Source organism: Chrysoperla carnea, chromosome 1 (genome assembly GCF_905475395.1).
Source record: "Chrysoperla carnea chromosome 1, inChrCarn1.1, whole genome shotgun sequence".
In the NCBI taxonomy this organism is placed as follows: domain Eukaryota; kingdom Metazoa; phylum Arthropoda; class Insecta; order Neuroptera; family Chrysopidae; genus Chrysoperla; species Chrysoperla carnea.
This window is the reverse complement of record NC_058337.1, coordinates 80,089,116-80,115,867: the sequence shown is the minus strand read 5'-3', so window position 1 is coordinate 80,115,867 and position 26,752 is coordinate 80,089,116. Positions and strand designations below refer to the sequence as shown.

Below are 26,752 nucleotides of genomic sequence, written 5' to 3'. Positions count from 1 at the left end.
TACATTCGTATTAGCTGCTGCCCTCTAGCAATTTTAAAACAAGCAATTTTTTTTTACTTTGTAACTGGTTCGAAACACAAATGTGATAATAATTTTAATTTTCATCTTTTATAACCGATTTGTGTAATTTCTAAACATAGTAATAATAATAACCACTTCAAAAATTGACTACGAATTATCTTCGTTAGTACAACACCAAAAAGCGAAATGCATTAAAAAGGTATTTTTGTTTGGTCATTTTTAGTTGAAGAAAGTTCAGCTGAAATACAGTGTGACATCCTAAAATTATACCTACTATAGTTTAAGAATGCTGCCTTTCATGTCCTTTACGGTCGTTATTATTTTTAACATTCAAACAATATTGTGGTTAGAAAAATTTGAAATAACTCATTGATAAAAACTGAAATTAACTTCTGAATCCATATTATGTTATAGTTTCCTTGGTTTTACAAAGCTACGTGCGTTTAAATTTTTATATCATACTAATTACCGCAATACCCGAACTAAAATCGTATACTAGACAGTTATCACAAATAACTGAAAAATATGAGTCCATATGCCGGTATATCAATTGCAATGCGATCGTTTTCAATAATAAATTTCAGTATTGTGGCATTGCCACAATTTTGTTATTTGAATAATCCCGCCTAATTTATTTGTCAAACTCACTGTTCTTATCTTCTTTTCTTTTCTAATATCTTATTATGATTAATGTTCAGAGAGAGTAAGAGTAAACGCTTTCTGTTTTAGCAAAGTGCTACCCTCTGCACATTACAAGTCTACTTACATTTCAAATGCGTTGTTATTGGTTCGAAACATAAATGAATAAAGCAAAAAAATAGCTTGAAAAAACTTATTGAACTAATTTTTAATTTCCCAATGTTATTTTCTTTTTATATAAAATAATGACGTATTAGCTTTCTTATAAATAATAGTTTATTTAAAGTAAGTTCCCCAAGTTTTACTTAGTGTTAAAATAAAAAGTGGTGCTTAAGGGAATTTTGTAACTATGTCTGGAATGCTGTATGGAGGCGATGAAATTGGAGCTTTGGTATTCGATCCGGGACATCATTCTTTAAGAGTTGGGTATGCCCAAGAAGATACACCTAAAGCGGAAATTCCCGCAATTGTAGGAGTTGCACCAAACGATGCACCTAACCTCGATGTTGAGGACAAAAAGCCGGATAATAACATTACACAAAGCCCTCATGGTATGACTTTGAAAATTTACTTTTATAAAATAAAATATTTTAAAATCAATGTTTTGTTTAGGCTGGAAACATTATGTGGATACAACTTTTTTACATAATCCACGTCCGAATATGGAATTGCATAGTTACATGAAAGATGGAATGATTGAAAATTGGGATTTGTTTGAGAAAGTTTTAGATTACACATATAGTAAAGTTATCCAGTCAGAGTCACAATATCATCCTGTACTATTTTCGGAGTCACCATGGAATGTTCGACAAAAGAGAGAACGTTTAACTGAATTATTGTTTGAAAAATATAAAGTACCTGCATTCTTTTTGGTGAAAAATGCTGTTTTAGCTGCATTCGCAAATGGACGATCAACGGCTCTAATTGTAGATAGTGGGGCTACACATACTTCAGCAGTACCTGTGCAGGTATACAAAAATTTTGCATTCATATCGAGTCATGTAAAGTGTTCAAACGGTCATTTAATAGATATTTTCGCCATTATAATTAACTTAGTGTAGCTGAAGCGAGTGTCCTGTTAATTTACTAAGTGCTCGTTAGAAAGGCTGCTAGAATGATAATCCATCTATATTTTCACTTAATGAGGTGCCATTGAAATTAGTGATTTGTTTACATAATTTTCAGTTTATTTATCATATACAGTCAAAAGCCTACAATTTTATGTTACATATTATTTGTAGAATACACGAGAAATCAGAAAATCAGGGGTTATTCTTTAGAACTTTCCTTACATGGAAGCATTTTTTGAACTATTACTTAATTTTAATGTAAGAAAATTTTACTTAATTTGAAAATTATTTTCAGGATGGTTACGTTTTGAGTCAAGCTGTTGTAAAAGCTCCTTTAGGCGGTGATTATGTTGCATTACAATGTCGAACACTTTTAGAATCACAAAATATAGACTTAACTCCAGCAGCGCTTGTAACTAGTAAAGAAGTAGTTCGGGAAAAGGAAACACCCAAATATACTAAAAAAGTCTTAGGTTTTACTCCGACAACTACTTGGATGACATATATGAGTAAAAAGACTGTTTTAGATTTCCAACAAACAGTATTACAGGTAGAGAAAAATTGTTAACAAATTTTATTTAATTTTAACGATGGTATTTTAATTAGGTTTCAGAATCTCCATACGATGAACGTGTAGCGGCCTCAATACCTGCTGTTCATTATGAATTTCCTACAGGATATCATCAAGATTTTGGTCCTGAACGATTTAAAGTTCCTGAATGCTTGTTTGATCATGCAATGTTAGGAGCAGGACATTTAGGTAAATTAAATTCAAAATTCAGTAATAATTTAATTTTTTAATTATGATGCTTTGATTGTGATATAAAGTATAAACAATTATATACTTGTTTGAATCACTAATTATATAGAGGTTGGCTTGAAGCTTGTTAATCCAATCCCTCTATTAGTTTTTGTATAAACATGGCGCTGGCAACGGTCGTAGTCACAAGGAGAGTCTTGCATCCTCGGCAAATGTCGAAAAAACGTTAAAAAAAGCTTATTTTCCAGTTTTTTTTCTAAGTTTATGCATGGAATAGAATATTGGTTAATTCTTAAAGGTTTAGCTGTATCTCTTAATTTCTTCCTTCAATGCGTGGATGGCTATTGTCTTTTTACATTTGATAAATTTAAATCACTATTCCGACTTCCGATCATAGTTTGCACGAAAATTGCGAGCTGTAGCTACCATATCATCATTATTTTTAAAATCAAGAGTGATAACCCGTTATTCATTCGTGTAGTACTCCATTTTAAAAAATCCTAAACTATCAGCTACCACAGACATTCTTCATTAAATGATGTTTTTTTTATAGCTGCCACCAGTGCTGGAATGTGTGACGTTGATGTTCGCCCAGCCCTTTATAGCAGTGTGGTTTTAACTGGAGGAAATTCTTTGCTTCAAGTAAGTTGGATCAAATTTATGAAAAAAAAAAATTTTTTTGAATTAATTCATATTAGTTTACTACTTGTAACATCGATAGTGGAAAAAAATTAGTTTGTGTAGAAGTTATTTAAATGAGTAGTGTCTGTTGGATCTATAATTACACGATAACTTTCAAAATAAATTTATTTTAATTTACAATTCCATATTTGAAACACTTGAGAAAAAATCGAGATAGGCTCAACTCCGCAAACCGATTTTACATCAAAATGCAGTAAGTAAGTAATTTTATGATTTTTTTAGGGATTCAGTGAACGATTAAGTAGGGATTTATCATTACGAACACCTGGATCAATGCGATTAAAATTAATATCAGCAAATGGTACGGCTGAACGCCGTTTTGGTGCATGGGTTGGGGGCTCAATACTTGCTTCAATTGGTACATTCCAACAAATGTGGTTATCTAGCCAAGAGTATGCTGAATCTGGAAAAAGTCAAATTGATCGAAAATGTCCATAACAATATTATATATTAATAATAATTATTATTATTTTTGAAGGACTTTATACTTGTACGTATTAAGTAAAAACAAACTTTTTAATTTTAAGTATCGTAATAATCTGCAAACTTAGTAATTTTTTTTTTTTTATGTGAACAAAGTGTTTTTATGATAAACCAATTTCAATTAGAAATAATAAAATTTATATTTGTATATTTTTATGTCTTACAAAAAGTGAAAACAAAATAAAGCTATTTAATTTTTCTTTTTTAAATCGTAAAATTACATAGAATATTTCATGAAAAACCTTTCAATAAGTCGTTTTGGACAATCCGGCTAATAATTAATTTTATAGTATTCGTTGTGTGCGTAGTCATGGTAGGGATAATAAAATCGATGCCAGCGCTTTAAGTGAAAAATTTTGGAGATAAAGTGGGCTGTTATGACTAATTTGCAATTATTTACATGTTAATGATATAGAAACTGTCAAATTAAAATGATTGAAAAACACTAATTAATTAAACTTAATGCATTAAAAATTGTGAAAATAAGAAATCAAATTGTACAAATATTATTTTTCAAATGTTAATTATCGTAATTATTTATTTAAATTTGTGAAACAAGAATATTAAATTTTAAATGTAAGTTTTCAATGCAATCCACACAATTATATATGCATCCATTAATTCTATAATTAAAGTAGTGTATCGTTGTCATGGAAACGAAATTCACGCTCGGAGCGAATATATCTTTGTAAGGAGCCCACTATTTGAATAGCAGCAAACATTATAAAAAAGTGGTTTGATAAATTGTTTGTTTTTGTTTTTTTCTAGAAATCAATATTGTATTGTTTTTTACATTTTCTTAATATTTGTCAAAAACGTTCATAGTAAAAGCAATGGTGCGTATATATAGCATCGCACTATAAACCGGCTAGCTCTTGGTGTTCGTATTGGTGGTATTCAAGCAAGAAATTTTGGAAAAAATAATTTTTTTTCTTTTAAACCGCATGAAAATTTAGGAGATTGTTATTTATCATCTCTTCAATGTGAAAAAATTGATATCAATAATAATCTATCTCCTACATTTTTCACCCCAGAAACTTGAATACCAAAAACTCGAACTCAAACTTCGAATTCGAATACCATTGCTCTGAATATCATAAAGGTGACAGTTTTAATTGACAAAAATTAAAAATAAATATTTTTCGACATATATTAATAATATTTTTACAGCAGGAGTTAGAAGTATTTGAGTTTGATCAACATGAAGACTGCATTTTGTCAATTGATTCTTGTTCAAAAATCTTATAGATTAATATTCCGGATCTTGCCAGAAACTCTATTGGTCAAATTGTTTGTATATCACATCCATCCAAATGCGAATTTTTTGAACATATGTTATAAAGTTCTGACGAGTAATTACAGCTTGTTTAATTATAAAGCTTAAATTTTCAATTTTTCAAAAGATGTTTTAATTATCATTATTAATAATGTGTAAGATTGAAATGTTTAGACACACTCTTATATAATGGGAATTAAACATCTTTTAAAAAATTAAAAGAATTAATATGTTCCCAAATTTAATTTTAACCTAGTTTTTCAACTTGGAAAAGGAATTTTTTTGAGTTTTTCCAAACATTGAACTGATCTCGAAAACGGCGAACTTTACGAAAAATCACAATGGAAATTGTTGGCGCTAAATGAAGCAAATTCCGAAATATTAATCTATAAACTTTTCTGCACAAGTCAAATACTTTCAGCTCCTGCTCTATTTCCAATGTTTGTTATTTTGTTTCTATGGTGTCAAAATTAATTTCTAAAACAATATTTCCAAAAACTTACTTGGCAATGATATAATTAATTACTATTCACTTGAGAACTCAATACAATATTATTATTATGGCTTAGTGAAATAATCCAAAATCATGTCTGACAATTTTCGGGCAAACAATCCAGGAGTTTTAGAAATTAGTTTGGATGCTCTGTGGTATGTATAGCACAAAGTTTCAAACAGTAGGAGGCAAGCCGGAGGCATAGTGATTTTTTTTAAAGTTTTTGAATTTTATTGTCGTAACTATCAATTGTAAGAGAATTTTACTCATATACAACATTAATGTGGACAGAGCCTCCAACACAGGGGCGAGGTTAGGAAGAGTGATTTTCAATTATTAAATAAAGTTCCGTATAAATTTGAAACTTGTCAAGCATGTATGTAACTTTTAGAATACGATTCTATTAAGGAACGTGAATATGCCCTTTTTTGAAATTCTATCCACTTTAATTTTAAATATAGGTTCTCGGTAAAATTCTTGCAGATTGATAATTACGAGAAGTCCTATTAAAAAGACATTGTGCCTTCGATTTGCCTTCTACATAGACTTTTAGTATATTATACTATAGGCACATGGAGCAACCAAACTAATTACCAATACTACTGGATTTTTTCATCATCTGTGAATTTTGATTTGGCAATTATTATTATTAATATTATTAGTTTGACAAAAACTGTTTGATTAACGATGTTACTTTATATTCTGCTATTGTGGATAAAACCTTAAAGTTTTATTAAGTTTTTTTAATTACTCAAAAAGCGTGTAACCCCGGTGCTCATCATCAAACGATATAATTGATAAATACACTTTAAGATATTATTTAATAGCTTAATTATGCATAGCCTTCCAAATTTTTATCTATGAAAATTTTTGTAAATCGTGTTTTTTTTCGCTTACGGTTACCAATTAAATGATTTATAGATATGAGCAAAAAATATTGGTTCGAAAAAAGCGTGGGCCTTAAGATTATATACCACTTTAAATACATTTAATTAGCGATTTTTTAATATTTTTAATACATGCCTAGCTAATTTTTTGTAGAATGCTTAATGAAATATTTGAAATTTAATGATAACATCCGACCAAGTTTATTATTGCATGATTTGGCATGCAATAACTATGAAAAATACTTACTTTATTATGCCAAAGTAATATTTTACGAATATATTCTCAATTTTGGCAGCTTTGGTAAGTTTTAACAGCCAATCGATAGTTGAATAACGTTGTCCTAAATCTTTCTTGAAGAATCCTAATCTGCCTGTTATTTGTTTATATATCTAAACAGTTTAGATAGGAGACACAAAATCGTTTAAGAAATGTACGATTTAACGTTCGTATTACAACGTGCTTTGCAGATGTTAGCACTGCAATCACTGTATGCTCTTTCGTATGTATTCTTCAATGATATTATTAATATTTATTCACGATTTCGATTGAAATCGTTGGGAGTATTTTTTATCGTTAATATGCCCCTGATTATTAATAAAAATAAAATTGGATTAGACAAAAAATTTAAATAACGTAGGCCTTCTTTGTTCATTCTACACAGTACAAACCTAAAGGCACCCGGTTAAACAATTTATTGTTTATCGGCGTCGGGTTATTACACTTTCTTTAAATTTTTTTCATACATTTTGTCTAACACCATACACTAATGTCTAACTTTTAAGGTACCAAACTAATATGCTGGCCTAGCGACCGCCATTTTAAATTTTGAACACAGTATAGTGGCCTCTGCCAATCTTGATACTCAGGCGTATCCAAGTACATATTTATTATATTCAGATCAATAATGTTATCTCCGCTTTGGAACACTACATACTTACATATACATACATTCATAAAATACGGTGATGGGAAAAGTTCGGCCGGATGGTGGCTCATTTGAAAGAGTTTTCAAGACGAATACAACGGATTTTGAAACATTTCCCTACAAATTCCTCGAATCGCTTCTGTTACATAATGTGACAAAAACTACGAAAACCGGACACATTTTAAATCATCGTAAATGATGAAATAAAATATTTTCTTTTCGGGTAGAATTACAAGAAATAGTTGCTGCGCTCGATTAATTTATAACCTAAAATATCATTTTCCGTTTAGAATATCAAGTCTCATTAAAAATTTAATTTATGTAATTTTCTTAGATGTTTTTGTTGAGTATTTTAAGATGGTAAAAAAATAATTTGGAAAAATTAATCGGCTTTTGATTTACAGTAATTTCTCAATAGCACATTTTTCTCATCTCATTTTTAGTAGCATCTTCATCTTCACCTTTTGCGTAGTTTTTTGTATATCACTGATCTGATCCAGATCACTCCGATCTGGATACAAAAATATTCAAAGATTGACTTGTTGAAATCGACTAACTGGTTTAGCACTTCGGGGGAACATCTGTACGCACATACATAAAATCCTAAAATCAACCCATTTTGGTTTTGATTTATTCAAGATGTTCATTTTTTATTACATCGAAGAAAAATCAAAATACTATAATGAAAAGTACTAATTTTTATTTATCACTTTTTTATACATTGAGAAAAAAAACGTTTGGGTATAAAAATATCTTACTTAAATATCTTAAAAACTAACAAATAGGTTTTCTCTTTTTAAATAAGTAAAAATTACTCAGAAGGCATACAAAAAAAAGGCACAAAGCGTCAAATTTGTCTTCACAATTGCACATCACCAAAAGCATTGTCTATACGAGGGCGTGTTGCTTTTTGTCTACGACGTAATGTTCCTAGAACATTTAACATTTCTTTGACAGCTGCTGGCTCTTCACGTGGTTTCTTTTGTTCAACCTTTTCAGTTTGTTTTAAAGTGAAACGACCGCCTTTAATTTGATTTATCACTGAGTCAATTGCTAGAAAATTAAAAAATCATTATATTAATATTAATATTCTTTAAATAATGTAATATCTCAATCAAATAACCAGTTCTAAATATATAACTTATTTTCGGAAGCACAGACTGTACAGTTGTAGCAAAATATGACAATGTAAAACATCGATTTAAAACTATTTCTTGTAAAATGTCCTCAAATAAGTTGAGAATATATTTGTCTGTATAAATGTTGAAAACATGCCTTATAATGCTTTCGGACCCTAAATGTAAGATTCTCAAGAATTGCAAAACGTGATAATGATTTCAAAATGAAAACAACTTACCAGCTGGAGGTATATACGGTTGTTTCTTTGGAGTGTTTTGATCAATTCCCAATAGTTTTTCCATATCCTCGACGGGATTTTCTTTTTTGGGTGTTGAATTTAAGTTTAAAACAGTTTTTAGACGAATTGAAGACGCTGGTGTTGGCGAGCTTGTCAACAGCAATGGTGGTGGAGGTGGAGGAGGAGGTATTGGGGGTGCTTTTAATGTATCTAATTCTTTTTCAGCATTTTCAGCACGCTCCGTTGCAGCTTGTAATTCAGATTCAGCCAATTTTAGTTTTTCTTCAAGTATTTCAATTTGCATTTCAGCTTCACGTGAATCTAACTTTTCCTGAAAAAAATAATTATTTAGTTTTTAATTCAATAAGAAAAGATTTTTATATTTACCTGTAATTCAGCAATTTCTTGAGCATGTTGATTTTTTTCATCTTCAAGGGCACGTTTCAAATTTTCCACCTCTTCTAATAATCTAAATAATTTATCATCACCTTCTGCTGGCATAATTTCCCCCATTAATAAAGCACTCTGGTGGGCAAGAACATTACGTTCTTTACGTGCATTATCAGCTTCATTTCTAGATTTAAAAATACATGAATTATTATATATATATTTAACAATTAACAAAGAAGAAAACTTGAACAATTTGTTTTGGATATTAGTAAACCAACTAAGTAGAACTAAATTTTGCACACGCAACGAACTGCGAAGTGCACTAGTATTATTGTGCCATCACAATTAATGAATGAGCATAAGAAAGAATTGGGATTTTGAAAAAAAAAATTAATAGAAAGACCATATATATAAGGTTTATAACAGAACTCAAATTTTCTGTTTATAACAGAATAATAATTTTAAAGTTACAGGCAATTTTAAAAGAACTTTTCGAAAGGGGATCTGTAACTTAAAAATTACCAAGAAAAAATAAAAACAGTTTTCTTATAAAACTTATATATGATCTTTCCATTTTTGTAAAAAAAATTTGGTTCAAAATCCCAATTAACCTATGTTGCATTAACTCGTTAGGCTAAATTCCTGGCTTCTAAACTGATATTCAGAGCAAGACGCTGAGTAGCAAAGATTTTTAAGTCAGAGTTATTACAATGAATTAACGACATATAATCAGTAAGATAATATCCATTCTGGTTAATGGCTACGCTTTATTACCTTAATATGACAGCACTTTCTCTATCACGTAATTGAGTATCTCGAAGATTTGCAACTTCAACTGCTACTAATTTTGAAACTCTACTCATATGGTCATTTGCCGCTACTAGTTTTTCGACTTCAGCTTCTAAAGCTTTTCTTTTCTCTCTTTCTGTTTCCAATTCCTAAAATATTAAAAAAAAAAAGTTATTCATTTTAAATCCTTAGTTGGATAGAAACAAATTGTTGTATAGTTTAATGATAGATGTTCCAGCATATTACTCCTAACGCTGCTTCGCCTCTATGCCTTAAACAGTACACTCCGAGGTTTAAGTGATTCATATTCATATACATATGTACCTACTCGTGAACAAAAGCGAAGAACAGGAATGACAAGATAGTTTTCAAGGCATTTTATTGCTATTGCATAGAAGGTACAAGTGGCTATATTAAGTCGAGTGATTTTGTTTCTTGTTTGAATTGACTTTCGAATTTTTTTGTATTTATGCATATGAATTTATTCTTAATTTTTGCTTCGCACAAAATAACATCTCTCTCTGAATCACGAAATTCGATCTGAAAATATCTATGGCTATAGTTTAAAAAATACGTGTATAGCCCGTGTATTTATTTCTTGACGGTGTTTAGAGAAAAGAGGGCAAATTATTTTTAGGTATATGAAATGAGTGTACATACTTGAGTTAAATTAACAGTTTGTTCCGTTGATTCAAATTCCATTAATTTCGCTGAATTCAATTCAGCTTGTAATCGCGCAACGGTATCACTTAATTCTGTTATTGTTTTTCGCATCTCATCAATATCATTCTCAGCATGTGTTTCATCATCCACGTTATCCACTACATCATTGAATTCATCTTCAATTAATTCACCTGGATTGATTTGTAACATACGTTGTACTAAAACCGCACTCTTTCGTTTCAGCTTATTATTTTCACGATACCATTTTGATGATTGTTGTATTGCCCTAGAGGGTGGAGAGTTATAATATTTCATCATAAAGTTTAAATGTTTTGTAGTTGACAATTTGGTCATAAAAAATATAATAAAGAACTGTAGTTAAAAAATTAAGCAAGTGTGTTTGAAAATAATAATATTTTTTTTGTTTTCATTAAGGTTTTCATAGTGATTAGGTCAAAAGTAACTTGATACACTTTATATTTTAAGTTGAAGTGAGGAAACATAAAGCTGAAGAGCCGACAGCAATTGAACCTCCCTCATATCACTGGAGTTCAATTTTTTTGACAGTCAAAGCGTCGAACGGGAAAAAGCCGAGATTTGTGACTAAAATTGTAAAAATGAATTTATACTAAACTCTCGAAACATCTCGAAAAATACATTTCTAATAAGATGATTTTGTATATGTTTTGGATCCTAATTATTCTAAATAATCCAGACGTAAAAATTTTGATGATTTTGCGATAAGTTTTTGAGGGGTCGACTGAAGCAATTCACCAGGAAAAACTTGGTAAATAAGATAATTTTGATTAACAAACACAATCCTGGAGATATTTCGTTAACAAATCATCTAATCGTAATATGATATAGTTTTTATGTTTTTTTGAGTTCTGATTAGTTTAAATAATCCTAAGATACGAAAATCGGATTGATTTTGTGACTAGCCGAAAAGATTCTGAAGTGATACTATCTTACGATTTTCATCGATATCTCACCAACTGCTCCTCCAATCGTCAAAGATCTGATTTTTGGGGGTTAGCATTACTCTAAAAATTTATTTTTATCCAATATTTAATTTGGAGACGACAAATGAGATACTCCTTTGATTAAATCGTTAAAATTTACGGATATTCCATTATAGGATTGAGCTATTTAACTATTAAGGGGCTTCAAGTAATTTGCTAATTACTTAAAATAGTTGACTTCTTTGTTGGAGGGAACAATTGCTCTGATTACTTCTTTTCTAGTCCGTACTAATAAAACTAATGTCTGTGTGTAATGATCCCAAAAATAAACAAAGTTTGGTTAAAAAAATTAACCTGTAGCAAATAAAATAACGCCTGTAACATATTCTTTTATAAATTTGGTAGCTACGAATAGTTCATTTTTTTGTCGCCAGTTGGAACTATAAACGGGGCTAATATTATCTTGAGGATATAACTAGCTGTGAACTACCCGCTTTGCTGGGCAACATCCCCACTTGCACCCCTCCCTCCACATTTCCTTGCGTGGGATAACAGTTTTGTAATGTACACGTCATGCTCTTTTATTTGATACCCCACTTAGGTATATTTGTAAATATTCGATAATTCCTTCTCACTTTCTCGCTACATCTTTCTACCCTCCGAAGGTTAAAAGTAGATAAAAACAATAGATCTTTGAAGCTGGTTGTATATCGTGTCAATATTTGAGCTTAATCGATGCACAACTTTTTTAGTTTTTGAAGCATATCCTTTCAACCCCTATTTCAACCCCTTACTCTACTATAATATGGATGTATTATACATAAAAACCTTCCTCTTGAATCACTCTATCTATTAAAAAAAAACGCATCAAAATCCGTTGCGTATTTTCAAAGATTTAAGCATACAAAGGGACATAGGGACAGAGAAAGCGACTTTGTTTTATACTATGTATTGATAATTAAACGAACGTAAAGGTGTCACTTGTCAACGAACGTAAAGGTGGGAATTTAGGCGGATGCTCTAGAACTATACCTAAAGATTTTTTAAACCCTCCAAGAAACTATTCAGAATACGGAGAGAAATAAAATTTACAAAACAATATTATTCAATTAATTATGTAAATTATTAAAAATAGTGCAGGGGCAGAATGCACTGTTATGTAAGTTTTGCTGCAGAGAGGTTGAAGTTTCGTGAACAAAATGACCAGGATGAATCGACACGAAACCTCTGAAATATTAGGATAAAGGAATATTGACAATACTTACTTTCGATAAGCACCGGTTTCAACATCATATTTATTTTTAAGTGTATCATATTCAAGATAAAAATCTTTTGATGCAACTTTTAATTTTTCCAATTGGTCATGTTTTTCTGTTAATTGTTGTACAATTATTTTATTCTGTTCTATGATTCGTTCATATTTTTTATTTAATTCGGCTAACTCTCGATTTGCTAGAAAGAAACAAAAGAAAGAAATTAAACAAATATCTTAAACGTGTTCCAGAATTGTAACAATTGTCTATGACAAGAACCTGATAATAAAAATTAGTTGATTGATTTGTTGAAATTTTCCACATTAAATCAAGCAAAGTTGTACCCTTTAAAGGTAATAAAAGAACCTTTTGGCTTTCCATGAGTTAATTGGGAATCTTTTCTTCAGTGGCGGATTTAGAGATTTGCCGCCCGTAGGCTATTCAATTTTTGCCGCCTCTAAATTTTGATATCTTAGTTCACAATCATATCAATTATCTATCAATAAAATTGCAACTTTATGATTTGTGCTCCATTATCCTCATTACATCAACTTTTCCCGTATGGTTAGTATCATCGAGAACTATGGTACCGTGTTAGATCCTTGATTATTTTTACAGCAAAGAATTATCAAAAAACAATATTTTATGCAAAAAATATCTCAAACATGTACCAATTTTAAAGTAAGTTAAGGTATGTGTTAAAACTATACAATACTTATGTAATAGGAATAAAGCTTACACAAAAAATCTAGATTTGGCGAACGTAAGAACGAAGAAATAAAATAATTAACTGATAAAATGTATCCATTTTCTAATCCGCAAATTGTCTAACTTCATATTTAGTAGAGGGAATTTTTTTATTGTCATGTTGCAATCGTTCAAATATCAGTTATTCGATTGATTTAAACAAAAAGACTATACTTATTCTGAATCTCTATAAGATATCGAACTAGTTTTTATACCATGCATATATGAAATATACATAGTATATTAAGTTTAGTCCCAAGTTTGTAACGCTTAAAAATAATGATGCTAGGAAAAAAATTTTGTCATAGGTTTTCATAAAATCACCTAATTAGTCCATTTCCGGTTGTCCGTCCGTCCGTCTGTGGACACGATAACTCAAAAACGAAAAAAGATATCGAGCTGAAATTTTTACAGCGTACTCAGGACGTAAAAAGTGAGGTCAAGTTCGTAAATGAGCATCATAGGTCAATTGGGTCTTGGACCCGTAGGACCCATCTTATAAACCGTTAGAGATAGAACAAAAGTTTAAATGTAAAAAATGTTCCTTATCAAAAATTAAACATCTTTTGTTTGAAACATTTTTTCGTAAACATCACTGTTTACCCGTGAGGCCAATTAGGCGGAAATTTTATAATATGTGTACAAACTATACACTAAATGTCGGCCGGTAATGCAGAAACCTATAAAGTCATTTACATATGTACTATACTTTATTAGTTATGTATGTGTCACATGTTTGTATGTGTAATGTGATAAAGAAATCAACACTGACTATGCATGGTATTTCAACAATTAATTCAGTCAATTGTTTGTTTTCACTTGTTTATTTAATAAAAATTAGTCAGTATTTTTTACGCATAAAGAAATAACTTTCTGGAATAGAATTTGACAATTTGCTGCAGCAATCATGATTAGACCATCGATATTGTATCAAGATTGAATTGTGTAAGGAGATCTCATAATTATTAGGTACACGGAGAAAAAATTATAGTAATTATCAGTGAAGAAAATATGTAAAAATAACTAAATTTCGACTATAATATGGAATCGCTATTGCCTATTGCGATATTCTAAAAATTCATGATCATTACATTATAATCAAAAGCGTTTAGCAATTGTTTATGCAGAGATTTTGAGATATTTATTATTTAGCGCTGTATATAGGACTATATTTCGGTTTTTGTTGAATATTTTAATTCCTCTATAATTTTTGAAATTCGTATTTTGTGTGTGTATTATAATTTTTTCTAAATTTTGTCAATCGAAATAAAAAATTTATGAACTAAATTTGCCGCCCCTTAAAATTTGCCGCCCCTTAAAATTTGCCGCCCTAGGCTCCAGCCTACTCAGCCTGCTGGTAAATCCGCCACTGCTTTTCTTACAATTTTGCAATAGTGCAACCTTAATATGATTTATTGAAAGTTACCTCAATTGGATCAATCGTACTAAATTTCAGAAACATCAGTAATACCAAGACTAAATCTTCTACTGTTCAAAACAACGCGTGGTGAAGCAGAGAAAAAATATTTCGTGATAAATTATCATACATTATTTTACGATTTCACGGATTGAAGCCACAGGCGATGGCTTGGTACTTAATAAAAACGTACATTCTCAGAATGAAATATGTAAACCACTTTTATTCCAATTTAAAATCAATAAATTTATTTTCATGATTATTATTATTCTAACGGGAATTTTTTAACTTATTGTTTTTTTATTTCTTTTGTACTTAAATTAAAATAAATAAATCAGTCTTAAAATATAAAAATACTAAAACGGGTCCAATGTTAATAATTTTAGTAGCAAAATCATCCTACGCAGATCATATTCCCAAATACCGTAATGCAAAAAAAAGTAGGTACTGTCTATATAAATAATTTAAGGTAAGTTAAGAAAGACAGTTAAATTTTTAAATAAGGCAGTGTCAGTTTAAAAAAATCTGGGTTAATATCATTAGCGCGAATATATACATTTTTTTAAACTTGTTATAATAAATATAAAAGGATGTAATTTACATTTTGACCCAAAACAATAAATTCAAATTTGGATTATTTGGTTGGATTTATTATTTTATGCTGAAATTTTCTACATTTCTCTATAACTCTGTTATACATATTCCATCCTCGATTATTATTATTTTTGCTAGTTTACTATGATAATAAACTGACAGTAACGTTTGTGCAATCATCGTTTTATTCGCCATTTCTGTTGCGGATCTCTTCTATCCTATATCTTGAAAGAATCAATAGATATGAAACCCCCCTTCATTTGGGGTATTCGTTCGTACCTACTTGCAATCAATTTAATTTGACATTTACCATTTTTAAAATTTTTACAGAAATGTTTAATTTATGGTTCAAAATGATGATTATAGATTGTAGCAGTTCAACAATAAATTAAAGAATTCTGTAAAAATTTAAAATAGTAAATGTCAAACAAATCATGGTCATCTTTTCTGATATACTCAATGAATTATGACTATTTTACATTAAACAAACTTGAAAACTGTGTATATCAAGAGAGGGTGGAGGCTATAAAGCGGTGGTTTTTACTTTTAAGCTCAGTGAAGCGGGCGGGTAATAATATATTATTGTAGAAAATGAAAAGTTTTAAGCTGCAAGTGCTATTTGCGACCTCATCAAATGTGGAGGTCATATGGAAATAAAGGAAATTTTATTTTTCTAGAGTTCCGCATGCTGTAAACAAAAAATCTTCAAATAAATTCTAACCGGATGATCGGATGAGCTTACAAACTCACTGGCTCTTGGTTTCTTGATATTTGGTTTATTAATAACTTAAATACCCCACAAAACCCCACATCGTTAAAATTATTTTGTAAAACAGCCGCCACTGTAAGTTATCGTATTGCATACTTTAGTAATTAATATCATATGGAAATAAAGGAAATTTTATTTTTCTAGAGTTCCGCATGCTGTAAACAAAAAATCTTCAAATAAATTCTGACCGGATGAGCTTACAAACTCACTGGCTCTTGGTTTCTTGATATTTGGTTTATTAATAACTTAAATACCTCACAAAACCCCACATCGTTACAATTATTTTGTAAAACAGCCGCCACTGTAAGTTATCGTATTGCATACTTTAGTAATTAATATTAATCATTAATATAATTTGCTATTATTGATTGAGAAAAAACAGTAGGAAGTTGTTTTTTTTGAGATTTTTATACCATGTATATATGAAATATACATAGTATTATAAGTTTAGTCCCAAGTTTGTAACGCCTAAAAATATTGATGCTACAAAAAAAAAATTGGTATAGGTGTTCATAAAATCACCTAATTAATCCATTTCCGGTTGTCCGTCCGTCCGTCCGTCCGTCCGTCCGGCTGTCCGGCCGTCCGGCCGTCCGTCTGTGGTCACGATTACTCAAAAACGAAAAGAGATATCAAGCTGAAATTTTTACAGCGTGCTTAGGACGTAAAAAGTGAGGTCAAGTTCGTAAATGAGCAACATGGGTCAATTGGGTCATGGGTCCGTAGTACCCATCTTGTAAACCGTTAGAGATAGAACAAAAGTTTAATTGTAAAAAATGTTCCTTACAAAAAAATAAATAACTTTTGTTTGAAACATTTTTTTGTAAACATCACTGTTTACCCACGAGGGCGTTAATTAGGTACAAATTTTATAGTATGTAATTAATATAGGAATATCAAAGTGAATATCTTTTGTTATTTACATGACGTCAAAAAAAACAAACGACTGCGCATCAACACTTGCGCATTATATGAGAATATCAGTTAAATATGTCAGATATGTATGTATGTGAAATGTGACAGAGTTATCAACACTGCCTATACATGGTATTTCAACAATTAACTCAGTCAATTGTTTGTTTTCACTTGTTTTAATTTTAATTCTGATGTAGATTATATGGTATGTGAAATATATAGAATTAAGTTAGTAAATATTACTTATTTGTGATGAGTCATATTTAATTAAATTGGGAGCATTTTATTACAGAGTGTATCTTTAAAGTACAGGCAATATAATCAAATACTCACCATAAGCTTAAAAATTACTTATTGAAGAAAAATGAAAATTTGGATATCTAAAGTTAATAGGATGTAAAATAACAATTTTAATGAAATTTGGAAATTGGAAAGTTAATTTCGAGAAATTAGTTTTTCTCAAGTAAATCAAAAAGTATGCTTTGACTAACAAAAAATTTTATAAAAACAAGTGAAAACAAACAATTGACTGAAATAACTATTGAAATACCATGTATAGACAGTGTTGATTACTCTATCACATTACACATACATACATGTCACACATACATAACTGATATTACCTAGAATACATACTATACAATTTGCGCCCTCCCGGGCATTGTTGAACTTAGCAGAAAAATTTTCTGAACTGGAGATATTTGACTTTTTCGATCATCGAGATATTTAAGGTCGTAGTTTAAATAAACTAATTTAAGAAATGTGTAAATCCAAATTTAATAAATTGTAATAGACTCAAATTTTTTTGTGTTTGTAAGTTCCTATTCTTGAGTTAGGTATTACTGATACATCTTGTATATTATAGATAGAGTAACTATTATAGCATATGATAATTATTAATTTGAACTTTTCTTATGAAACTTTATATTAGTACAGTTAAGTAACTATTTAATTAGTATGTATGCGTATTAATGAGTGTACTTGAAAACAATTTCAATTATGTAATGAAATTTACATTTAGTTTAGTTTAGCTTTGTTTTAATTTTTTGCGTTGTAGTTAAGGAAGAAATCGTTAATGAATTGGAAAGATAACGATGTTAATTTACAAAGACAACTTACGTTGTGAATTAAAATTAACTTTTATTCAATGTTCTGTAGAGAAAAGATAATTGAAATATTTTTAAACTTTAAACATAGAATTTTAGTTATTAACGGGGCCGGATTTACACAAAACGCCGCCATTGGGCAATGGAAAATTTCGCCCTAAGTTTCTTCAGCTAATTCTGATACAATAAAATACTTATACAATTTGAACTGCAGATAAAAATTCCACGTAAATCTTTCTTATATGCTTTAGAATAATCAGTCATTATTTCGGAAAGCGTATATGAATCAGAATTTAAAAATTAAACGTTTGGTAAATCGTTGAGTGGAATCTGCCACTATTTCCTAGTTAATGCAAGGTTAAAGATTGGAAAAAACAATTTTTACTTACTTTTTTCTGATTGTGTCAAAAGTGCTTTCCGTTTCTTTTCAGCTTCTTCATATTTAACTTTCCATCGTTCAGCGTTGTTTATTGTACCAATTGTAGTTTTAATTTCTTGTGTTGGCCGTAGACTAAGATTCGATGTATAGGTTTTTTGTGGTAATGGAATTTGTGAAACACCATTTAAATAACATGATGCTATACGACGATTCGATGTTACTGTGTTATTGTTGATATTGTTATTCAGGTGATTATTCATTTTGCCTTCCGTTTGATTTTCTTTAATTTTTAAAGTATGTACTTTTTCATTATGAGTTTTTCAAAATCTGAAACAAGAATGAAAATTTTTTCTTATTAGTTATGATATTATTTATGTTTGTGAATTTCAGTACTATAAAGGTTTTGCCTGTTTGCCATTGTTCAATGTAGGAGACTTTAATATATTCCAAGAGTGATGAATAAGTTAATGTAATAAAATGATGATCTTTTATTTTCTAGTTAAATGCATTTGTATAGATTTTCCCCAAAAAATAATAAAAAATTGTGATATATATGGACGCCAAGTAGGCAGTAAATGTGTATTAATCGTTTCGGTGACATTTTCTTGATATTTAAAATTAGAGACGGTTTTGCTAATAGCTTCCGCAAATCTCCAATAAACTAGCTTGTGATTGTCACTCTTTGATATGAATCAACACAGGGCATCTATCTACAGGAATTGTATGCTACTAATTTTCTTTTGTTAAGATGGCTCAAAATAACACGAATTATACTAGATTTTTGATTTTTAATTTGTAACAGATTTAAGCGATAAGTGTTAATTATATCTTTTGCCAGAACTTTTGCCTCACTATATTCAAAAATTGTTTTTTTAATCGATTAAATTAATTTACCAATACCGTTTTGCCACGTGTGGATAGCTGCGTAATGTTCTGTATATAAGAAATATATATTACATAAATACACTGTTATAACCGCAAATGGATGCAGGACGGATTGTGGCTAACCAGTTGATTGTATCATTCTCTGATTGATAGCCTTTACAAAGTTCTAAAAAGTAGTTAATTAATCAAAAAACTTCGCAATAATTTTAATAATATATTTTATATTTTTCGTTCTACAAAATTTCATGTTTTATAAATAAACAAGTTAAGTTTGTAAATTTATAAAATTTATCAGGAACATTCGTTTTAAAAGGTCTTAGGAAAGAAAATACGTTGAACGAAGATCCCGAGGAAAAAGGTTGTATTGTGATGGATTGGTTCAGCTATCACTGAACTGGTTTTTAATAGGAATGGAAATGATTGAATATTAATCAAACTGCAAGCTGTATTTTTTTCATAAACTGTAACGGAGTCGGAAGATCTGTAGTCTCGCAACCTTTTTTAAAACCTCTCGTAGACAACCTCTCGCTTGCTTCCACTTATCCTCCTTCGATAACAATCGAAATAGGGGTGGGGATTGTTTCACACAGGTAAAATATATTTACAGATAAAAATTTTTTTCTTGATTCATATTGAATGTATGTTGGCCATGTGGCCATGAATTGCATCTCGTTCAACATTTTTACAGAAATTTGTAATTTATGGTTCAAAATGATACTCATAGTGAAATGTCATAGAATATTTATATATATATATATATTAGGAAATTAAACTGAAGCTGCTCTGAGGCCTAGAATCTGGTGTAGAATGTCAAGGAATTATGAGAAATTAACATATTGAATGAATCCGTTTATGATTTATTTTTAAAATGACACCAAAATATAATTATGTACTAATAAAAAATTATTTCTAAAATTATATATCATATAAAACTGTGCGATATTCTATTACAGATGATACAATTTATTTATATTAATGACGTAATTTTCTAAGTAAAATATACTTTTCTAAAAAAAATTACCGATGTTATTTATTCCTTCTAAAAATACTAATTTCAATTTTTTTTAACGTGCAGTTATTTTAGTTGCTACTTAGGACATAAAGTGAGGCAAGTTCTTAAATGAGCAACATAAACTCTTCTTATTTATAAATTCAATCCTTTCTACACATGGTATTTCAACAATTAATTCAGTCAATTGTTTATTTTCATTTGTAATATTCAAAAGAAGCACAGGGTATACGCTATTGGTCGGCACATGGTATCTGGATGCGCCGTATACCATACATTACCTTTAAAAAGCGCAATAAAAGGTTTAGGTACTATCCTTTCTTTTCACAAGCCTCATTTACGGGTTGACTAAAAAGCATAGGTACATACCTACTTATTTTGATAATGAAAGTTAAAATTAAATTTTCGAGATCCCTTCAATTTAGATGCCCTCAATGAAAATAGATGAAAACAGATAAATGTTGAAAATAATCCTAAGTGGTATTAAAATAATTCTGATTTAGAAGCTTCAAGTAACGCAAAAACTTAAAAATTTGCACAAACAGAAAAAACATTGTTTTTTAAATAAACAATTAAAAATGAAAACATTTAAAGTAATTAAAAAAAAAAAAAATAATAAAAATAGACTCCACATGTTTATTCAAAATGCATTCCTATTTTTAGAGTCAGTTATTATGGGGAGAAATCAGAAATGATGTCTTGTTATTAAAAAATACGTGTTCTTTACGTAAACTATGATTAAAATTATTTTTATTTTATAAAAATAAAATATTATTTAAGAAAATTATCTTGTGCAATATTTTAATTTTTTTGAACAATTTATCCAACGGCGCCGTGGCTTAGTTGGTTAAAGCGCCTGTCTAGTAAACAGGAGATCGTGAGTTCGAATCTCGCCGGGGCCTATGTAATAAATTTTTAATTTTCGTACTCTTTTTATGTTCTTCACATTCAGAAAGAGAACAATGTCAGTTATTTTGACCCATACATAATTTTTTATTTATTTTAAATTTTTGGATGAGAATATTTTTTATACACTTGAAGAAGTAGAACGGCACTTTCCTATAGTTAATCAGATGATGTTTAACACTGATACAAATCAAACAAGATACAAATTAAGGTGAGAATACCAATTGGCGTGATAGACGCCAAATTATCCTTTTTGGAGTCGATGGATGTGGACGGACAGTTGCCACTCAAGTTCTTTTTGTATTTTCTATGAACTTCCTTCAATTTCTGAGGGTGCGTGGCTGTAAAGTTATGCCAAAAATTGATTTTTTGGCTGGGATATATCATAATGAGATTGTAAATTTATTATAGAAAAGAATTTTCTAAATAAAAAAGTGTGCATTTAGCTTTACACGGTTGTGAGTTTGAGTTGATATTTAGATGAATTACAATTGGCGAACAAGTAAGGGGGCAAAATAATATTCCTCCAGCCAATTCCCCACTCAAGAAAATTTTTACTTCAAAGTATGTAGAATTGGGGCTACATTTAGATGTTAGCTCACTAGCGATAATGTTTGCCTTTTAAAAATTCAACACTTTCTAGACTCCATCGAGTAAAGCAACAACACGAACGATGATTGATTGTTGTATTTTCTCCAGTAATCATTTTGACACGTATCACAGTTTTTATTCGCGGCTGTGAAAAAGTAACAACCTTGGTTCGAGGGGTATTCGAGTGAACTTTTATTTCTTCTATTAGTAAGACGAATCATTGTATTCATAATTATTATGTTAGTTATTTATAAATGAGCTCACTATAAACAAAAATTGATGTTATTATTGACATTGATATTTTAAACAAAGATAGTAAATACTAAATACATTTAAGTGGCCACATTTTACTGAATAACTCTGTAATAAAAATGCAATTTTTCAAACTGTAAATATCATTTTTCCTCAGACGAAAGACACCTGTGTTCAAAATTATAGTACTTATTAAAATAAGTACTGATAAATAATTTTATCGTTAAAACTCAACTATTTTTTTATTACATGAAGCATGTAGAAGAATATGTTGCCATAAAATGTTATGAAATACTTCTCTTGGTAAATGTTTACGTTAAAATTGAAGTACCAACATGTATTGTAAACAAATTTAATGTCTTCCTTTTATATTGGTCATATAATAATAGTTAACAAGAATGGTTAAAGAAATATTGTTAAATGCAGAAACATAGCGACATCTTAGAGGATTTTAAGATTTCTCAATTTTTGAATGACACAAATCAGTGCCTGCAAAGAATTTTTTATTATCTTTGCGGGAAACCTTTCAAATAATCAATTAATTCTCTATTCATCTGTATGTCGGCTTGAAATTGACTACTTCCTACACTTGTTAAACATTAGCTATCTTCTATTATGTGGGACTTAATCAGGGACCAGAATGTCAGATGTTTGTTTCTACTTAAGTCGTAGAGTCCCGGAATCTGGCATTGTAACTTTCTATAGGTCCAATCATTAAATTAACCTGATTTTTCTACTTTTTGTATCAAAATTACCCCATCCACTGAGTTTTATCAAATTCCAAAACAAAAAAATTGAAAAAATCGAGAAATTTTGCTGATCTCCAATTTCGATAAAACTCAGTATATAGGGTAATTTTGACCCAAAAAGTACAAAAATCGGGTGCATTTGAAGACTAGTCGAATAGTTTTTGAGATACGGTCTAAAATCGATCAAAATATTGCGATACAACATTATTACCTATATGAAATCATTGTGTGAAAGTTCATAGTAATGATATAATGAAAATATATATTTTGGTTTGTTCACATAAATAAATTTTGAGAAATATCTTAACAAAATCGATTTGGTAGACTATACGGGACAAAAGTGAGAGCACTTTTTTTAAATTTGCATATCTAAAGATCTTCTATAATCTTAAAGAGTTTTTATTTTTAGTATGTAAGAATGTTTTAAAGCTACTTGTTTTTACACCTACAGAACATACAATAAAAACAATACGCCTTGCGCACATATCGCCATATTTATTTTATTATAATTATATACACATATAATATAATAGTGTATATAATTGTTTTAAATATTCTCTGCCCGCTACTGGATTTCTTCTCTTATAACACTATAAAACCTAAGTAATTGAAATTTCCCAAAGATATAAAGTCTTAAAATAAGCGATTGAGAAATTTTTAGCATCGTGTATTCAACAAAAAATTGGGCTCTTGAATAAAAAATAATAACCATTTTTTATATTTTAGTTCAATTTTTTTATATTTTAGTTTGTTCTACAGCTTGGATATTGCATATAGATAACAGTTATGATAGTCAGTCAGTTAAACGTTAGAACAGGGCTAGTCAGTCAGCCTTTATTTATGAACAATAAATAGATAAGATTCATTTATGATTTCCGTGGTATAAGAATGAATTTATTGAAGCTGAAAATTGTTATACAGCTTATGAAATTAAGTCAGTTAAAAGTTAAAACAGGGCTGGTCAGTCAGTCCTTATTCATGATAAATAAATAAATAAGATTCATTTATGATTCCGTGGTATTTAAATGACTTTATTAAAGCTGAAAATTCGTTTTAGTACCACGTAAAACCTAACCGTTTCGATATAGCATATATCTGATCCCTGTTCTGACGTTCGCTTGACTGACTGCAATATGTGTGTGTACACTACTAGTATAACCAATCCTCAAATTATCAGCTTTAGTAAATTCAACGAATTTTTTTTGGTCTGGCTCTTAATCCAAAATCCATCTCCATAAATTTGTAGCTTGTGGCGAAGTAAAAAATTTGCCCTGCGAAATAAAAAGTAACATCGCAGCGTTGGCTGTTTAACGAGGTTTCCGTTTAGTTTATATACATACATTAGTTTTAATGACCTCCATATCCTGATTCGCATACGCATACGTATAGAATAACGCAAACACATTATAATTTCAATTACATACACTAATCCAAGTAATTTCTACTACCACTAAATAAAAGTTATTAACTATAATTACATACATAACATTGTTTACATAATAATGTATTAATTTTTATGATTGCACTCTCTATTGTGTTTATAGATTCAAGGCTACATCAAAAGGATAGCTGAATCTTGATTTTGGAAAGAACAACTTACTTTCAAAACAGATTAAAACAAACCTTGCAATTAAAAACAATTAAAAATAATTTTGGTAGGCTCAAATATAATCAAAATTTTTTACAAAGTTTTTGTTTTGTTTTTATGTTTTCAAAATTTTGTCAATATTGATAGGTACCTAATAGAAAGTAAATTTCGTAATTTTAGGATTAATAATTACAATTTGTAGTACTCTTGCTTGCCTTTCAGTTCAAATCTCACAATTATAAGAAAGAGGAAATTCAGACTATTCGAGACAATCATTTGATTATTGATTATCTAGTAAATGGACGGTTGGTCCTCCCATAAGCCAAAACATCTTGGACTAAAATAGGTCGTTATGTCAAATATAATAATTTTATCCGATCGCCTGAACGAACGACAATTGTAAACTGTGCACACGAAATCACGAAATGTCAAAAAAAAACTTGGGCTTAATCGTGCGCACTCGGGTACAATTGCATATCTTCGTATTTCACCTAACTACTTATTTTCATTCCTGATGTTTTGCCATGAAATTATACCGACTAACGCTCTATGTACTAGAAACTTGATAGTTTTGACTTATTCGAGCGTGGCATATATCTTCGACATTTTAATGAAAGGGTTCGATCCCTCATAGGTATAGGATTTATCCGCCTTTGATTACTTCTGACTCCTTCGTGACAGTTTTTAAGAAAAAGTGGAATTTAATAAACAAAGAACCATCTTTCAATCAAAAATTTAATTAAATGTAAAGCTTTAGAACCCACAATAACATCTTTTGTAACAGATTATGGAAAGAAATTTTGCAAAAAATTATGGGAAATATTTTTGCAACAGCACTTATGTACGAAGCAGAAAATGACTACAATTTGCAAGACAATATAACGTAATCGCTCACAAGAAGTCGGTTCTATTTTTTGAGAAAAAAACGTCTTAACAATCAGCCACCTAAAATTTAAAACTTTAAAAAGGTTTCCTTCCTTAATTTTTGAATTCTCTGCATACCCTTTCAGGTTTAGAGATAATTTTTTTAAAAAAGAAGATCGCCTTGAAAGCACTTAAGTCACAGAAAATTGATTTTATTCATCACTTAATTTTTGAATCTCCTCTCACTCCGTTTTAGTCGTGGATATTGGTTTAAATTTATACGAAACCATTCCAAAATCGTACCCTATCTAGAGAATCATTAAAATTAGTTCATAATTAGCGAAGATATCGTATAACACATACGTACACAAAAAATATAATCGAATTGATTTCTTGTTTTTCAACGGTTTAAAAAAGGTTTTATTAAATAAAATTGGCTAAGCTCTAGGAAATATTATTCCTAATACTTTATGTTCATTTTTATCTGTTAATATCATGTAGAATAATTTAACTACAACCTAACAGGGATTTATTACAGGGTTGCTATTTTTAAACAACGCAAAATTTTCAGATGATTGTTACTACATTGATATGCTTACATTGTTGAAACAGTCAAGAAAAGTAAAAAATTGGCTAAAGATAAGTATTTTTTTCGCTCAATATCAATGTATTTATCAAAATAATAATTAGGGTCCTCTCCAGAATTGATCGGGTGACTTCCGAAATCGTGTAGTATCTCCCGACTCCCGATATCGAGATACATTCAGTAAAAAACGATTTTTTTGATTATTTGTTTCATATGAAGGTAAATTCGACAATTCTGAACAGCTTTTATTTTAAATAACTTGAAAAATATTTATTTAAATTTTTGATTGTAGAAAAAATGAGTTCACAAAACATCAAAAATATCGAACAGTATTATAATTCGGTGGTATAGTTAAACCAACTTCTCCCGACTTCCTGGTTTATCCTGGAGACGTAAGATAATACTGTGTAAATATTTAAAGACTTACGTTGAATTTCGACTTCATTCGTAATATTAAAATTCACAATTCACTAATAAAAATGTTCAGGAACAAAAACAACATAAACCAAAACAAACAAATTTAAAACTGACTCAAATATGCACCTTGAAATTTTTATTACTAATATACTGGTTTTAATAAAAACCCCAACCAATAATACAAAGAGATAAGATAAAATTATGTCTTATCAATATGAAATGTATATTTATATTAAAATTCTAAGGAATACATTTTAAACTTCCAAGCAATTGATTTTAAAAAAAAAATATCAAACAAGAAAAAAAC

The 26,752-nt window shown here is 29.5% G+C and overlaps 2 protein-coding genes and 1 non-coding gene across 3 annotated transcripts; 2 read left to right on the top strand and 1 right to left on the bottom strand.

Annotated features, from left to right (window-relative positions):
* Positions 1 to 807: 807 nt before the first annotated feature.
* On the top strand, positions 808 to 3,730 carry LOC123305701 (actin-like protein 6B). Its single transcript, XM_044887492.1, has 6 exons — positions 808 to 1,211; positions 1,273 to 1,628; positions 2,026 to 2,280; positions 2,337 to 2,490; positions 3,044 to 3,132; positions 3,415 to 3,730. Exons 1-6 carry the CDS (start codon positions 1,010 to 1,012, stop codon positions 3,628 to 3,630), a joined length of 1,272 nt encoding a protein of 423 aa, XP_044743427.1. The 5' UTR covers positions 808 to 1,009; the 3' UTR covers positions 3,631 to 3,730.
* A 4,327-nt stretch (positions 3,731 to 8,057) lies between these two features.
* On the bottom strand, positions 8,058 to 26,522 carry LOC123305696 (shootin-1). The gene is made up of 8 exons (XM_044887485.1): positions 26,456 to 26,522; positions 18,609 to 18,925; positions 12,684 to 12,870; positions 10,454 to 10,742; positions 9,779 to 9,942; positions 9,002 to 9,188; positions 8,615 to 8,945; positions 8,058 to 8,310 (listed from the first exon to the last, which is right to left on the bottom strand). The coding sequence occupies exons 2-8, from the start codon at positions 18,856 to 18,858 to the stop codon at positions 8,117 to 8,119; spliced, it is 1,602 nt and encodes a 533-aa protein (XP_044743420.1). The 5' UTR covers positions 18,859 to 18,925; positions 26,456 to 26,522; the 3' UTR covers positions 8,058 to 8,116.
* Positions 21,321 to 21,394, top strand: Trnat-agu. Its single transcript has one exon. It is a non-coding gene; the product is annotated as a tRNA-Thr (tRNA).
* Positions 26,523 to 26,752: the final 230 nt, after the last annotated feature.

Bases quoted from the DNA above. Each gene is read 5' to 3' on its own strand.
- LOC123305701 (XM_044887492.1), top strand. From the start codon at position 1,010: ATGTCTGGAATGCTGTATGGAGGCGATGAAATTGGAGCTTTGGTATTC. The intron at 1,212-1,272 runs GTATGACTTTGA...TGTTTTGTTTAG, and splicing joins CATTACACAAAGCCCTCATG to GCTGGAAACATTATGTGGAT. The intron at 2,281-2,336 runs GTAGAGAAAAAT...TATTTTAATTAG, and splicing joins TCCAACAAACAGTATTACAG to GTTTCAGAATCTCCATACGA.
- LOC123305696 (XM_044887485.1), bottom strand. From the start codon at position 18,858: ATGAATAATCACCTGAATAACAATATCAACAATAACACAGTAACATCG. The intron at 9,943-10,453 runs GTATGTACACTC...TTAATATTTTAG, and splicing joins AAACTGTTAATTTAACTCAA to GAATTGGAAACAGAAAGAGA. The intron at 8,311-8,614 runs GTAAGTTGTTTT...TTAATTTTCTAG, and splicing joins ACCGTATATACCTCCAGCTG to CAATTGACTCAGTGATAAAT.